Here is a 16,644-nt window from a genome sequence, read left to right as displayed (position 1 = left end):
GCATATCTAACTATTCATAACTTATCTTCATCAGATAATATCGGGAGAATTTAACACCTGATGAATAATGACAATCATTTTATTTATAGAGCACTTTTCAAACAAAGCCGCTGAGTGCTTTTTTGTTAAAGCTTTTACAGCCAAATCTGGAAGAGATTGCAAAACAGATGAACCATTAACCTCCTAACCCTGATCTAACCTGGATCTCACAGTCCCTAATGCAGCACAGAAAGAGGGACAGGGAGAGGGAGAAAGCTCTGATAAGGATTTCACAAGGCTTTTACACTCATTACTATCTGTGTAGACTGTGTCATGGACTGCTGACTCGTCACAGTTGGGGTGTTGCCCTGTTTAAGGACACACTGGCACACTCTGCCCTTCAAAGCAGGTAAGGACAATGAATGAATGCTGTCTTTGGCATCAGAAACCTGTATCAGTCGAAGAGTCAAAGCCTAATCTCATTCATCACCTGTGTGTGCATTCCTTCAGACTCTACAGGCTCCTTTCTTTTCTTTCCGTCGGCATCTGACTTTTATGCCATATTTAGTTTTCTTTCTCTCGACCTCACGGCACACATGATCGGGTTATTTATACGCCTCTCTTCTTACGATCTCTTACATTCTACCTCCTACTCCTCCGCCATAAACTGTTATTTCATGTCACTCCTCCATCTCGATCTCTCTCTCCCACTCTCTTTTCTCTCCTCAGGTCCAAGGCCGCACCTGTTCGTGCTGTACCGATATATCAACGCTCCATGAAAGGACTCTGTTAAAGGTTAACAAAAAGGTACTGAGTAAGAGAGAAAGCTGAATAGTCTTAACCAAGGACGCTGGTATTTGCTGTATTGTCCCACTACTCAAGCTAGATGGAAACACAAGTACCTACAATTATTTCTGTTACAGTCACAACGTCCATACAGAGGACTCCCATTTTGTTACAATATATAGTATGTATCCTAGTTTAAAAGCTGAATTCAACTATGTCACCCTTAAACTAAATGCACATCCTGTCAAACTCTGTTCATTTTGATAGGATTCATTTTTCAAGTTGAGTCCAACTTTGATGACCTAAGAATCCATTCAGTTGACCAACAGGTCAACTTGACAGTGTGTGATAACAGAGAGCTGCAAAGTCCAAAATTGAGTCAGATATTACATCTTATTTGTGGTCTTGTATCATCCACATTTTTAAAAACTGTATGAACTGCTTCACAAAGGTTTTTAGAGCATTATGAGTCAATGGTACACATAAGCTCTTAAACTTATTCTGCCAGTGACTAAGCTAACAAGTAAGCTAACTGAGAAAGATTTCCCCTCTTCTTCCAATAACTTGTTATTAAAGCAAACAGTGTTCTGTTTTTTTTTACTGGGGCAGTACACAAGCCAGCAAAGAGAAAATAGAAGTTTAGCCATAGAAGTTTGTTGTCACTGATTAGTGTTAGCACGTTCCAGGTGAGTGTGCTAGCAAATTAGCCATTAGCTCACCAGCTTTCTGGTTTGACCTAACCTAAATGTTAAGCTAAATATGTAACCAAAAAAAGTCCAAATCTAACTGTACCAGGCATGACTGCACTAATAAATTAATTATGAAAATGTGGACTTTCCAAAAACAGTCAACAGAAAACTAACTGAATAACAAAAGAAAAAATGCCCAACACAGACATCCCACCTCTAACAGAAGTTCCGGGAGTCTCCTGCATATTGGTAGCGCCTCCCTGACGCCCGCAAATGAGATACAATCTCCCGGAATATGTGTGTGTGTTTGTGTGACTATCAATGCAGGGTGTGTGCAAGCAAAGCCTCCTGAAAGCTCTGTGTTGCTGTTTAGTAGAGCAATCGTCCCCCTCCCGGACCGATACCGATTGCAACTCCCCCTCCGGACTGAACCCCCACCCCCCCACCTCGCCCCGCTATCGACTGCAACTCCCCCCTCTGGACCGACACCCAGTGCACGCAGTGATTTTATATACTGTATTTATTCTATTTTTAGCTACTTTTACTATGTATAAACTATAATACTATTATAAAAGGTTGAATCAAGAAAATAAACAGTAAAGTAAATAATTGCATTCTGCATTGACCATCCAAAAATTTTAAGTCGAAACAAGGCCCAGCAGAAAATTTCCTGATAAGGCAGTTACTAGTCAACCACAGGGCAAAATAAACTGCCTTTAAATGGAGTTTGAGTCAAACCCATCAAGCCCATTTGCTTTAAAAAAAAAAAAAAAAAATCAAAGCCAATTTTTCTTTCCCGTGTTTTCCAGTCACCTGATTCCACTTTCTCCTGCTGCAAACAAAAAAGCATGACCCCTTCTTCTCCACCTCTTCCTCATTCCTGCCTTTTCAGTTAGTTCATCACATCTAACATGACCGTGTGTTAAAAATAGCCAAACTCTAGCACATCACATCTCGGCTTCAGTGTGGTCGGGTAGAGCGATGAGGAGAGGAATTTATTTGGTGATTTGTCGAATATTGCTCGAGTAGGGAACGGCCTGAAAATGTCCTGGTGTTCTGCATCAACCCAACACAAACACTGACCCCCCCCCCCCCATGTGCACCCTTGTTTCAACAAACACTGAGATTTGCCTTCGGTTTCGTATTACAGAAAAACACAGAGTGGGTGGGTGTGTCTCAGCGCTGACGGTATAGTTAGGAAGCAGTTAGAAAAATCACAGGTATGTACGCTGGAGAGTGATTGATGTAATTACAGGTATGATGCTGTACAGGATGCACAGAGCTCAGGAACTGTTTGTCATGATTACAAGGATGGATGTAGCTGGAGGAGCAGATGCTGAGCGTACAGAACACAGACGGTGAACACAAATCCTTCGATAAGCGTATGTTACCTTTAAGATAGCGCAAATATTTTGCTGTCTAAAAAGCTACGCAGGTATATTCTGGGATGTTTTACTCAGCTACGGGGCGGGGAGGAGTAAGGAGGAGAGTGTTTTCCTTATTTCTCAGACCACCTACCTTCTCCATGTGTGGGAAACAGGGCTGGAACACAATGAGTCATATTAATAGCAATTAAAATAAACATCTCAGTATATAATTGCGCATGGATTATTGTTGTAACTAACATGGCGTTCAGAAGTTTGAGTAACGTCCATTAGGTTTCTGGAAAACCTGGTGGCGGTCCCCTTGATGTCCCGGTAAAATACCCTAAAACAGCGCGCACACAGACACACACACAGATTCCTCTCCTTCTGGCTCTGCTGAAGATGTGCGAGAACAGGTGAAAAAGGATTAGTGGATATCTTGTGTGATCGGTTTAATCTGAGTGAAGGTGTATGAACAGATTAGGAGGAGAGTTAATCAGCGCTGTGGTACGTAAACATGAATGAGCACTTCTGTCCTCAACTTGTGAAATGCAAACAAGAAGAGGATCATCAAGTCAAAGACACATCAAGTGCAAGAGATGATGAGTAAAATGAAAAAAATGATTGTTATAAGGATTCGAATACAAGTCATTCGAGGACTTCCCAGCTACCCTCAGTCACACACTATGTACAAAAATGGCAGTGAAGGCTGGCGCTGGATTTTGACTAATTTCCAGGGTGGTTTCCAGTCCCACAGGGAGTTTGTGCTGTGATACAGAGGAGAAGCAGAAGGCAGTCACTCGTAATGTTTATTCCCAGCAGGGCGGGGCTCACTCGGCCGCTGGGATAGCTTTAGGATGTGGGAAAGAATGGCATGGAAAAGCTCAAGCGGCTGCCCACAGGAAACTTAACAGGCACACACAAGTGCGCTGTACACAAGACTGTGAGGTGTCAATGTACAGGTAACACACATACCCTCATTACTTCCATTCTACTGAACACTGCTCTTACTAAGTGTTGCTGCGTCATTTCCAGCACGCGCTGCATGAGGCAAGATTCTCATGTAAAAACACACCTGAACTTCATAATGCTGGAGCAACAGTTCAGAGAGTAAGGATCACTACTCGAGATATCATATGTAGAGCTAAAACTAACCATTATTTTCAATATTGATCAATTTGTTGATTAGTTTCCCAAGGGTTCCCAAAGCCTGACATGCAACCTTAGATGTCTTGTCTTGTTCTATTCTACAATCTACAACAAGCAATATTCAGTTTACTATCACACACAAAAGATAGTAGAAAACATTCACATTTTAAGATGGTAGACCAAGATCATTTTAGCACTTTTTCTTTAAAAAATGACTCGATTATCAAAATAGATGATTAATTTTCAGTCGACTGATGGACTAATCGTTGTAGGTTTAGTCATACGTTAACCCTGCTTAACTCGAATGGAAAACATTTTTAGGCTAAAAATAGGTCAATGTTTTATAAAAGGAAACTTGAAAGTCTGAATAAACCTTGACTCAGTGAACCACCAAACAAATCGGCAGCATCTCAAGTTGTCTGGTGCAGCTATCAGTTTATATTACTCACACACTACATCCCTGCTTTCTGTTTAACAAACACACTGATGTTAGGATACACTCTAATGCAAACGCCCCCTCTCATCATTATATCTACATCTCTGTGTCTCCTGCTGTCTGTCTGGCAGAGCTCCGGATCAATAACCCTCTATCCCCAATTCCCCATCCAACAAATCTCCAGCCCAGCGTCTGACTCAACTTCCCATACACTCAGCCTTTATCTGCAGCGCCGATCATCTAAACAACCGCCTGAAGTCTCGCACATACCACTCAAATAAGATCACTTTATTTAATCCGTGTATTTACCACATGATCTGATCTTTGACTTCACTCTGTGTCACTCCTCAATTTTCTCTCACAGGAAACGGTCGAGTGGTAAAAGGAAGAGCGTCAGTCTAAATAAATGAGATGTGGTCGGTCACTGTCTGATGGAGCATCGCCATGACTACAGCTGGAGGAGACTTTGTGTAATAGTGACAAAAACATTTTTATAGTGTCAAGTATGAGGTTAACTATCCACTATCAGTAGCTTTAGATGTAAAATCGGATTTTTGCCTTCAATAAATCAATGTGACCCAGTCCTCCCATGTCTTAAGAAACCAGTCCAAAGGCCATGAATACAGCCTGCTGTTGCATTAGGACCTTATCAGTCCTGTCCCTGGCTTAGTCTACTGTGATATCTATGCTTAATGTTATCTGAGGAAAGAAATGTCCAAAGCCCTGAACCATATCTCAATGCCTCGGCTCATACTGTATAATCACAGATGCCAGGTTTTTAAAATAGGCTTCATGTGTAGGATAAGGAACAGCTGTGTAACCCATTAGTGAACATATATGTGAAATTGTGCGAGTTAGTGGGAAGATGTCATTTTGGCTTTCATCTACTCCTAACCTGCTCTCACTTCTCCCATTAAAAAAAGGTAATGAATCTCACAGGTTGAAGTTTTGAGGAAATGTGCTTATTCGCTTTCTTGCTTAAAGTTAAATGAGAATATCAATATCACTCCTGTGTCTGCACGCTCAGTATGAAAGTAACATCTAGCAGGGATTTAACTGGACATAGCATAAAAATCAGCTAGTATGACTCTGTCTGAAGGTAATAAAACCTACCAGCACCTTTAAAGCTCAGTAATTTGTATGTTGTATTTTATTTGTTCAGAACAATAAACTAAGCTGATAGTCAAACTATTTCATTAACTTGTATAAATGTAGGGATTGGTGAAAAATCTTTTATTTGACACTTTAAGGAAAGTGCAGTTTTTTAAAGCTTAACTAAAGCTTTCTACATTTACATCAATAGTGAATGATGAATAGACTCCAAATAACTTTTCACAGCTGATAAACCAGTAGGAGTCACAAGTGCAGGGACAGGACATAGTGATCCCTCACCGGCTTCCCACCCATGTATGTGTTGCCAGAAAACGGAGATGCCGCTTCCGGGATGTAAGGCTCCATCTATGCGCAGGTGGCCGAGTGTTTCGCTCATTTTTTTCACTTGTGCATGGAGTAAACTCTCCTCAGCAGTCGCCAGCATGCTGAGGCAAGTTCACATCCAAAAAGGTCACAGCAGTGGAAGTAAATCCTGTTTCCTACGACACAGTTCAAGTACACGAGTGTGCGGATTTACATGCGTGCCTGAGAGTCCTCCCTGCCACAGAGGGTGATGCTGGAGGTCTGGCTGACGGCCAGGCTGTCAGGTGTATCCTATGGGTTCCTCCCAGGATCCCCCCAATGTATAATAGGGTGACTACATGAGCAGGAAAACCCTTTACCCTGTCAACAGCAGTTCCTATATCCGCCAAAGAGATGTGGTTCCCATAGTAGGGACCTCCAGGGGTCTATTGCAGGGTGTTCTCGGGATCTTGCACATTCAACAACAGATTTATTTTACCAGATTTTTTTCATTCAATAGTTGAGCAGATGCAGACATGCAAAACTTTACAAGCTTATTGAGTACAAAACCAATGTAGACAAAATAAGTGACTAAGTGTTTGGTTCTTGGTCATTCTAACATTATCTAAAGAATCTAAAACAAAGACAAAACCATTTCACAAGCCCTGTTGTGTTTGTGTTTACATGACCATATGGAGCCAAAAGGGGAAAAAGTCTAAACATGTCGAAAGCAGCAAAATCATTTGGGGTAAAAGATCATTCTAACCCCAAACTACCCAACACCACTCTCACCACAACTCTGTCACAGCCACGGACCAGGAATATCCACAAAACCCAGCCCATCAAGAGCCAAAAAAAAACAACAACCCCAAAAGACACCGAGGGAAAAATCAGCCTGAAAGCATCCGCACCACATCAGCCTAAACGGAAACTAATCTCACCAGAGAGTACGCAGCAGAGGGGGGCCGCTTTGGAAAAATGTATTGACAACAGCGCATCACTGTGTGTTTAGAGCCAAGTAGGATAATCACATTGTAGACTGTGCTTGTTGAATATTCTGCACTTCAATCTGACTTCTGCGCAGGCCTCTGCTCCTAAGCTAATCATCTCCAATAATGAGCTGTCATTTAAAAAGGAGATTATATCAAACCTAAGGAAGCTGCAGGCAGCCGATGCCCTCCAGGTGACCTTGAAAGCAACAGGTCAGCTGTTCTAAGTAGCTTTGCCCTGAAGGAATATCCCTCCCCTCCCACCCTGCTCATTTCTAGACACTTCTCTCATCTGCTTTCAATCTGTGTATGCGTGGATCTTCTTAATGTACGGTACAAGGCTACTTTACCACTCCTTCCCCTGCTGGGTGGGTAATCACATTATCAGGATGAAGATCAGTAGATTATATGCACTTTCTCCAAGGAGAAAAGCTTCAGATTATATTTTATCTTTCATGTGTTCTTATGTTCGGGCGCATACAGGTTTACATCGACTGCCAGGTGTTTTCTTTGTGTTTACGTCATGCACAAACAACACACACATTAACAGGTGGACAGGCTTGTTGACACAGCCTTAGTCACCCACTGTGACACTTTCTCAGGCACAGCCCTACAGCTCTGCAAGCCCAGCCCATTTTCAAGTTACAAGGAATGGTAGATATCATAAAACTCGCCCATTTTATATGGAGATTTGGTATTTCAGGGAAAAACAGCCTAAATGTTAGTGGTGGCTTACCAAGTTTACCAAGCATTCATTTATCAAAACAACACTGATTATGGCTTATAGTAGGTTACCATGAGAAACAACAGATGCTCCCCCCTCCCTCCGTACAGGGACACATCAAGTCAGTTTACAGCAGCTTTGTCCCCACAGGTGTGACCGGCTGTGAGGTTAGCTATTTAATTAAAGTGTCTTAATCTATGTCTGTCTGGCTTCTATAAAAAGACAAGGCCAGCCTGAAGGAACTGAAGTTGTAGGCTACACGCCAAATCAGTACGTGGCTAAAAGTTCACGGCGCTGCCTTCAATGAACGTCAGCTGGCAAATTCACAGATGACTGACACGTAACGGAGGGAGCGTTATAAACTAAAGTGCATTCAGAAAACATGTACAAAATATCATTTCCAGTTTCTTCGCTAACCGGCCAACGACAACTGAGGCGAAATTCAGAAAAAACGGCTAGCACCAAGTCTTTAAACCGGCAAACACTATTGTCAGTATACATACAAACTTTATAGCTTCTATACTAGCTAGGTGAGTTTTACAATAATTTCTATCGCACGAAAAGGCGTGAAACTCGGCAGTGACTGTACAAGCTGCCGCGTTTAAACATCTACAAATTGCCAAAGTTTTCACATATGAGCGTGTTGAACATATGCGGAATTGAACAGTGTCTCCCACTTATTCCTCACAGGTATTTACGTGTATTTAACAGTGTGGCTCAGTTGCTGAAAGCATATGTCGCCTTAAAACGCTTCTTTTTTAAATGACGTTTGGCGCAGCGGGTTTCTCCACGCGTCAACGCTTTCAGCCCACTCACTCAGTCATGAAGCACGCTGCACTGTCTCAAAATGACTCTTGTCAAACTTTCCAAATGTCACCACCATGTGAGAAATAAGTGTCCACACGTCTGTCACGACGGAGTAAGTTAGCTAGCGTTAAATGAAAGTGAACAGCGAGAGACATTGCGCGGTAAAATGAAGTGACGTTAAGTGAAGCGCTGATATAAAACATAACGTTACCTGAAATAGCCGAGCTCAGTACCCGCGGTGGTAGTATCTCCTCTTTGCTCAGTGCTTTTTCTTCCCAGACTGGAGAAGGTATTCAGTTCAGTCAGTCCCTCCGGTGTGAGTGTCAGCCCAGACTGTCAGTGACTGGCGTCCTGCCGGGTTTCTCCCCGTCCTGACCCTCCCACTACTCCCACCACTCCCAGTCCACACCAGCAGCGCTCCCACTGCGAAGCTCTGCCCCTGACTGTGACTCCACTGGCGGCAGCCTCATGAGAGGACATTACCTCGTCTGGCAGTGCAGCGTATAGTCATATTACTCAGACACTTTAATATCAGTCATTTTCTCAGTGGTAATATGATAGATAGTGGTGTTATTATGAAAATACTGACACTGTTAGGACTCACTTCCCCCTTAGCCCTTATTGGGAGTGGTGTGGTAATTCATTTCCCCCCACCTTCTTTTTCTGTCACTGTACTGTAACACCAGGAAGTTCACCCAGAGCCCATCCCCGCGGCTCCTGCATGGCTGATGTATGGTTTATTTTAGCCAAGCCATAGACCGTGCCCTCACTGTTTTCTCTACAAACACTCTTCACGGCTGACTTGTTATCTTCTAATAGACAAAGATGCAGCAGTCCCCAGCTCTCCTTCACACACTCCTGAACAGCTCTGTAGAAATAACTTCCCGTGTTTAGATAAAAATCCTCTTTACAAAGCCGCGCTAATGTGGAATAACAAACAGACGCATTTCAGGCACCCTGCATATCAAAGCCAAACTGTGTTCAAAAACGTAGACATTTATTTTGTTTTATGCTTATCCATAAACTATCACACCGAAATGAAAGCGAGTTAACGCACTGAACAGTTAGTAAAAGCAGGAGAAGGATATCTGCAATTCTGCATCCATCCTCACTTTTCAGACTAAACTTTCAACTGTGTGCACACACAAGCGTGAAGAATGTAAATAAACGGGCAGATATTTGAATGGAGTTTGGTGCCACCGCTAGGAATTCATCTGTCTCTCCCATACACTGTGTTAATAGACTAATTTAGAGACGGAGGTGCGTCAAACTGCTCACCGGTGTGATGATACCGGTTTGAAAGAGTTCTCGTACCCTCTACCGTCAGTGAGGCTGCCACTGCACCTTCACACTGGCACTGCAGGGCCCCTCCCTACACTCAACAGTGCAGTGTAGATAGATAGATAGATACAATTAATCTACTAATTGATTAGTCAGACAATGAATTGGCAACTACTTTGATAATTGATTAATGGGGCCATATAGTCATATATGATAATCAACGGGAATCATGATGGGACATTTTTCACTTTTTTCTGACTTTTACAAATAAAATTATTAATCAAGACAAAACAGATTAATTGGTAGCAAAAATAATCATCAGCAGCTGTAGTTACAAGTAATGTGACGGTCAGGCAATGGATTTCAGTACTGAGCTGAAAAATAGAACACCTTTTTGTTTCATTGCGTCACAATTTAAAATTCCTGCAATAAAATGTTCACTGTGGGGGAAAAAACAGTAATCTCTAAAGCAGATGAAGTCTCGATGCCTTCAGGGCCTTGAAGGATTTTTGCCATCTTGAAGTTCCAACCTAAGAAACAGTTTCTCTATTATTTCTCTTCCAAGAATTCACAATGACAGAGCTTGAGAGTGACTATGTGATAAAAGGTTTTACAGCAGAGCTCAAACTCTAGATGAACCTTTAACCTCGAAGGTCTTGACCTCAGTGTCATCCCCACTAGTATGGCATGTGTATTGTGACAATGTTTGGACAGTGTCAAGAAAAGAAAGAAAGAAAATCACTAAACAATAGCCGTCATTATTACACACGTTACTGCAGAGTTGCACAACGTGTGCAGTGTCCATGTGAAGGTGACCTCAACCAGCTGGTCAGCTGGCTGTCAAAGCCTGAGCTGGACTGTAATATGGCAGCACTGCCAGAGGGGGGAGTGATCGATCCAGCATCGAACAGCCTGCAACTACTGGCACTCGCTCACACATAAGCACAGTCGTAGGCAGGTTGTATCCTGTTGACAAGGCGAGGTTAGACAGACGGATTGTACTGGACGGAAAGGCCAGTCATATCGCTGACCCACCTCAGTGTTTACCCTCCCTATACTCTGCTTCTGTGGAGCCATAATTGGGGAACATACTACAATTTGTTGTTAATAATATCACAATGTGGGGCAAAATCCAGAAGTCTGTGAACCAAGAGATCAGATAAACTGCCTTTAAAAGTTTTGACGCCAAATGACCAACAGAGGTTACACAGGGTGTTGGGGATTGCTTAAAGAACAATTGATGACCCTGACACACACACACACACACACCTTGCATACACATTGGTGATTTGACCTTGGAGGAATGTGGGAAAGGGGGGGGGGGGGGGGGCAAAGCAGCGTACTGGAATGTCTTTGTCGTTTCCTCCCATCCAGGCTACAGTACATTCCACACCTCCCCAGTCATCAGTGACCAGCACTCAGCAGGCTGCATTAACCACACCGCATTCCTTTTACTACACATCCTAATCCCGTATCGACCCCACGCTTTACTGTACCAAATGGTGCCTTCTACTGCAGGGAGGACTGTCTTTAAAATGCCCAGTCCCCCCTCATTCCTTAGATACTGTATAGATATTACACATCAGCTGTCTGTATTACCGCCCTCCTACAAGTGCATACAGTACAGTATGTAACACATGTCGAATATGTTTTACAGCTATGTCTCGTAATCCCCTGCATAGAAACATCACCACGGCAACGCAGCAGAAGCTACAGGCTATGTCATGCAGTTATCCTAACAGGGCAACAAGATTTACACAATTAAAACTGCTGTAATCCTGATACATCTGATGAACACAGAGAAGTAGCATCAGCAAATACATACTGTCCTGTCATCAGCTCATCCCATAAATTTCCATATGACAGTTTTATTCTGAGAAAGGCACTTAAAATTCTTCTGCACATCATTAGGGCAGCGGGCCAAACAGATACTTAGGTGCCTGTTTGCTATAATTGCAGCTTTAAATGGCTCCCTGGCCTCAAAAAATTTGCTCAAGTTTCTCTGAACTGGCCTTAAATGTCAGTTTACATTGGTACCTATAAGCATTATTTGTGACATCACAACTAGTTTGGAGCCAATCGTTGATGTATGTATTCTGTAGCAAAATTTCTATGATCACATTCCTGAAGTCCCTACATCTAAACATCTAATATCACAAATTGTGCATCTTTTTTTACACACCCTACTTCCTCTAGACTTATACTTGTCTCAGCTTGCACAGTTTGAAGTCATATATCTGAAAATATCTGAAAGATATCTGGCTCAATGTATTTGGACTGATATAGTTACAGCACTCTCATTGGACATCTCCTGACAGTATATATTTATGGATGGTTTAAGCCTGTATGGCTGTATGAGCATTACCATTATGACAACTATGGACACTGGATATGTGTGTGTGTGTGTGTGTGTGTGTGTGTGTGTGTGTGTGTGTGTGTGTGTGTGTGTGTGTGTGTGTGTGTGTGTGTGTGCGTGTGTGTTTTCAGACTTAAGGCCAGTTAATTGGGACAGTTTGTTCAATTAGGGACAAAAGCAGTGTCCCAAATTGGTAAAATTTGGGACTTTTGGGTCAGTGGGTATGATTATGGTTAGGGTAAGACTTTGTAAATACCCCAAAAGTGACTGAAGTAAACCGGTGTGTGTGTGAGTGTGTGTGTGTGTGTGTGTGTGTGTGTGTGTGTGTGCGTGTGTGTGTGTGTGTGTGTCACCTGTGTGCTGTTGTTTATTGGTAACATTTATTTTATATGTGTTCAAAAAGCTCAAAATACAATTTAAAAAACCTAACATTAAGGGAAAATGTATTTTGGACTGTGTTCAATACATTCAAAGCATTTCTTTTTAACTAAGAAATGCTTTGTGCCTTGCATAAGTATATCTATACCGCCTTGTCTATTTAAGCAAGTGATTTCCTACATTTCCCAGAATCATTTTACCCAAAAGCTAACAATGTGGGAATCACCCTCGTCGCCTGTTGGCAAACTATTTCAGGCACAGTGGGGCGTGTCCGTGGCCGCGCCTATTGCACAAAATGCTACAGTGTGTGGTTGCACTCCAGCTGGTGCAGAAACCAATATCTCTCTGCCTCTTCTATTATAGATTTTATTGACACGAATATTCGACCAATTTCTGTAAAGAAGCCTTTGCTCTTTAAGTCTGTGGGAGTAACAAAAAAAACTGACCTTTGCAATAAATGTTCTGCTTTTAAACTCATTTGTAGCTGCACTTAAAGTATCCTGCTGTCCTTGTTTGTCCAGTTATTAAAACGAATATGAAAACACACCACAGGAGAACAATATAGACCCTGAAATGAATCACTGGAGAATGTTTCAGGTTAGATCTCCTTCAGGTGTTTCAACTCTTAAAAGGTCAGCTCCAGTATGACATCTTATCTTAAATAGTCTCTTTTCTTTTGGTAATCATTTTGTTACATCATACTGTTAAATATCTGGGTGCTGCCAAATGTTGTCGTCCTATTTATGTAAATGAAATGTTTATATTATCCCCTCTCTGTACAAGTCCACAGAGGCAGCTCTTCTTTACATGTATAATTAGCTGTGAATAACTCTGAGAACATTACTCAGAGCTAAACGAGAAAACATTTAACTAACCACAGCTGCTCTGATTCATCAATGCAATTTACATGACAGACGGCCAACTCTGAAGCAGTTTACGGTTCTTCAAATATGTAAATGTTTCTCAACATCTCCCCCTTGGGAGACGAACCCTGTAACCTCAGCTGTGTCAGCACCATTTTCAACCCACTGGAACGAAGGATGAGTGGAAAAATCTGACTCCAGACCTGGCCTAGGACCCGGCCGCAGTTGTGTGTGAACTGACCTTGCAGTTGTGGCAGCAGCTTTCTCCATTCTTCCCCGGAGAAAGGATGATTTCCCCTGTTGGGATCAGCTGGATCTTCAGTTCCATCATTGTTCCCCTTCTCTCTTCTTTTCCCGTACCCTCTCTTAAAGTGATTCTCTCTCCTGCTTTTTGCTGTGTATTCCTCTTCCACTTTGTTGGGAGTGTCAGTGGAAAAATGTCTCCCTCAGGAATGTTGCCAAACTCCTTAGGTCAAGCAGAGAGGAGAATGTGCCCAGAAGATCATCCCAAGAGGTTCCTGAAAAGCATAAACGTGGCTGTTGTAGAGCTTCCTCCTACACGTACAAGGAAAGAAACACCATATTTTAAAGGTTTCAACTCTTACCTGACAAAGGAATCAGCATATGAGCTTCTGCGCAGAGATTTGGGGTTGGGGTGTTACCTGCCGCAGAGCGGAGTCACAGTGAGGCCAGCTTCCCCTCGCTGCAACCAGAGGATGTTACCACTCTGGTTGAGGGATCATGGGGAGGATATGGAGTGCTGCCTGGCTCAAGATGGATGTCACATGCAGAGGATATGCGCCTTTTGTCTTGTGTGTGCATGGGAAGATAAAAGTGTAGAGAGTAAACACGTTCATGTCTTGAGTGAATGTTTTATATTCTAGATTTTGTGGAAAGTCTTTAGTTGGCAAAAAGACTGCCAGAAAAATGTGTGTAACCCCAGAACACCAATAAAGGGAGTAGTCTAGTTCATTTCTGTTGTTTCCCTTTGTCTGCTATTGGGTAACTAATGGAAATGCATAAAAGCTTTTTTAGATTGCACACACACGTACATACACACACACACACACACATCAACAACAACACACATATGCAAAAGAGAGAGAGAGGGAGAGAGAAAGAGAGAGGGAGGGAGAGAGAGAGAGAGAGAGGGAGGGAGAGAGAGAGAGAGAGAGAGGGCCAGTCTGGACAGGGTTTCCTCCTGGACTCAGCATCCTGCCTCAGATATTCCCAGTACCCGCCCAGTAGATTTAGTGTGTGTGTGACGCATATATGCGTTAGTGTGTGCGTGTGCATGACGGAACCAACCTGCGCTTCCCTTTGGAAGAGGCACGCGTATGCACCACACTCTTTCTTAAAACAAATAAGGGACTTGTGCTATCGTAGCAGTGCGCTTCCTGTCCCCAATGACCAGACTAACCTGGGCCTCAACACACTCAACATTCACACTGGCACTGACACACACACACACACACACACACACACACACACACACACACACACTGGGAGAAGGGTGGGTTCCAGGATGAAGGGCTGAAGTGTGACACAAAATTCGTACATTTTTGTCTTTTTGACAGGAGAATATAAACAGCTTGACAGTGGTAGATAAACACACATTATTTGGATGACCTTCCTGACCCGACTAATGACTCCATCCCTCTGCACATTCTTGTTTGTTCCCTGTCAGCATTGTGGGACACACATCCACTTACTTGTGCACATTATTGCAATTATGCAATGGAGTTTGGCAAATCAGTTGTAAGTTTTAGCCACGCAAGCAGAATTGCTCTGGAAAGGCAAGAGCGATGGATCCACTATTTTGGCTGATGACTGATTGCTGATGATTGATTGCCTTGAAATTTCATATACATGTTCCTGGTCTCCAGATGATCTGAAAGTCAGTGATCTGATCTGTGTCATGTTTTCAAGCATACATTCCGCATGGCTGACTTTTTACTTATTGAAAAGTACAGCTGCATCTTTAGGTTAATAGATAGAAATAGTGATCTGAAATGGGCAGAGGTGTGGTCCCAGTTTGTCTTTGCCCAGATCCCAGAAATGACTAATCCCACCCCTGGTTGCTCAACATAAGAATGATCCATGTTTTTGACTGTGAATGCACCTTTTTGCCAATTTTATGTGATTTATTTTGTAATTAGATGACAAAAGCTTTTTAGATGCCTCAGCCAACTATCACTGTCATGGTGAAAATGCTTGAAGCTTATGAGATAGTCTGTGTTTACTCAGCACAATTTGTCACGGGGAGCTTATCAGACTATTCATTTAAACTTGTAACAACAAATATTAAATTTGATTGTTCAAATTGAGTTCTTCAAATTGACCTCCCTGATACAGCCAGATGTGATTTGCTGGGAGATTCGTTATGCAACTGGCAACTGCACAGCCTCAATGTTGAACCTTCCCATTATTAAACTAGTGAATAAATGAATAGGTTTTAAATGCAGGTCTCTGACCTTACTCTGACTCTGTAGCTTTATTGTCGTCACACGAAGATGATGTTGTCTACATAAATATTAAATGAGCAGAAGTATTTAAAACAAGGATGAATGCCTTCTACATGCATATTAATGTCTGTCAGTGTGAGCACGGCACAGGCTTTGTGTGTGTGTGTTGTGTTATGTGTGGAGGGGCATCACGGGCTGCTGCTGAGAGAAGGGAAATGACAGTGACACACATCCTTTGACCTCTGACCCTGGCTGGAGGCATTCCTGACAGCCTGGCATCAACAGGAAACCTACGGCCTTGACATACGCACACGCACACGCACGCACACACACACACACACACACACACACACACACACACACACTCCACAGCCTTGGAGCAGACATACAAGGCTCTGCCCAGTTCTATTTTAAAATAAGAACACATAGTTAAGAAGTGATTGACTTCCAAGATAAGCACACTATTGTTGCTTAATGCAGAATTAAAGTGAAATGAAACAACACAGTGACCACAAACACAGGTCTTTTGAAGTGAAGTAATGAGGGGGGAATATATTTACTCAAGTCCTAGACTTGGTAAATACAGTCATTTTTTTCTATTTTCCTGTTCAGATCATCCAAATCTGTTCAGCTCAAACTGTAGAGACTGTACTTCCTTTCTGTTTCCATGCAGTAGTATGTGAGGGGTTACAGTTAGTGGATGGCAGGTCAAGTGTTACCCTTTCCTATTCACTGCCGCATCACAAATTAATCTTCTGTTTACTTTTCTGTGTATGTGTGTGTGTGTCATTGTGTGTGTTTCCTTTGCTTTAACACACTGGAGGTGAGTCACTATGAGACACCAGAGCTTCAGCTCCAGTCAGAGGGAACGTCAAACACACACACACACACACACACACACACGCACACACTGAAATGGGATTTCAAAGACGATACAGAAAGGATCTAACTCACATTGCCAACAGCTGTGATGAATACTAATA

General features: G+C 42.5%; 1 protein-coding gene across 2 annotated transcripts in view; it reads right to left on the bottom strand.

The window, feature by feature from the left end:
- The window catches only part of LOC128361062 (unconventional myosin-Ic-like), a 58,367-nt gene extending 44,686 nt beyond the window's left edge, over positions 1 to 13,681 (bottom strand). Inside the window, exon 1 of one of the 2 annotated variants that reach the window (XM_053321625.1) lies at positions 13,438 to 13,681. In XM_053321625.1, the coding sequence (XP_053177600.1) occupies positions 13,438 to 13,527 (90 nt within the window). In that variant the 5' untranslated portion in view covers positions 13,528 to 13,681. Of the gene's footprint in view, positions 1 to 8,529; positions 8,675 to 13,437 lie in introns of those variants that run through there. The other variant, XM_053321626.1, reaches the window with a different exon arrangement.
- Positions 13,682 to 16,644: the final 2,963 nt, after the last annotated feature.

This window comes from Scomber japonicus, chromosome 6, assembly GCF_027409825.1.
Source record: "Scomber japonicus isolate fScoJap1 chromosome 6, fScoJap1.pri, whole genome shotgun sequence".
Taxonomy (NCBI): domain Eukaryota; kingdom Metazoa; phylum Chordata; class Actinopteri; order Scombriformes; family Scombridae; genus Scomber; species Scomber japonicus.
The sequence above is the reverse complement of the archived record's forward strand: the minus strand, read 5'-3'. Positions and strand labels throughout refer to the sequence as shown.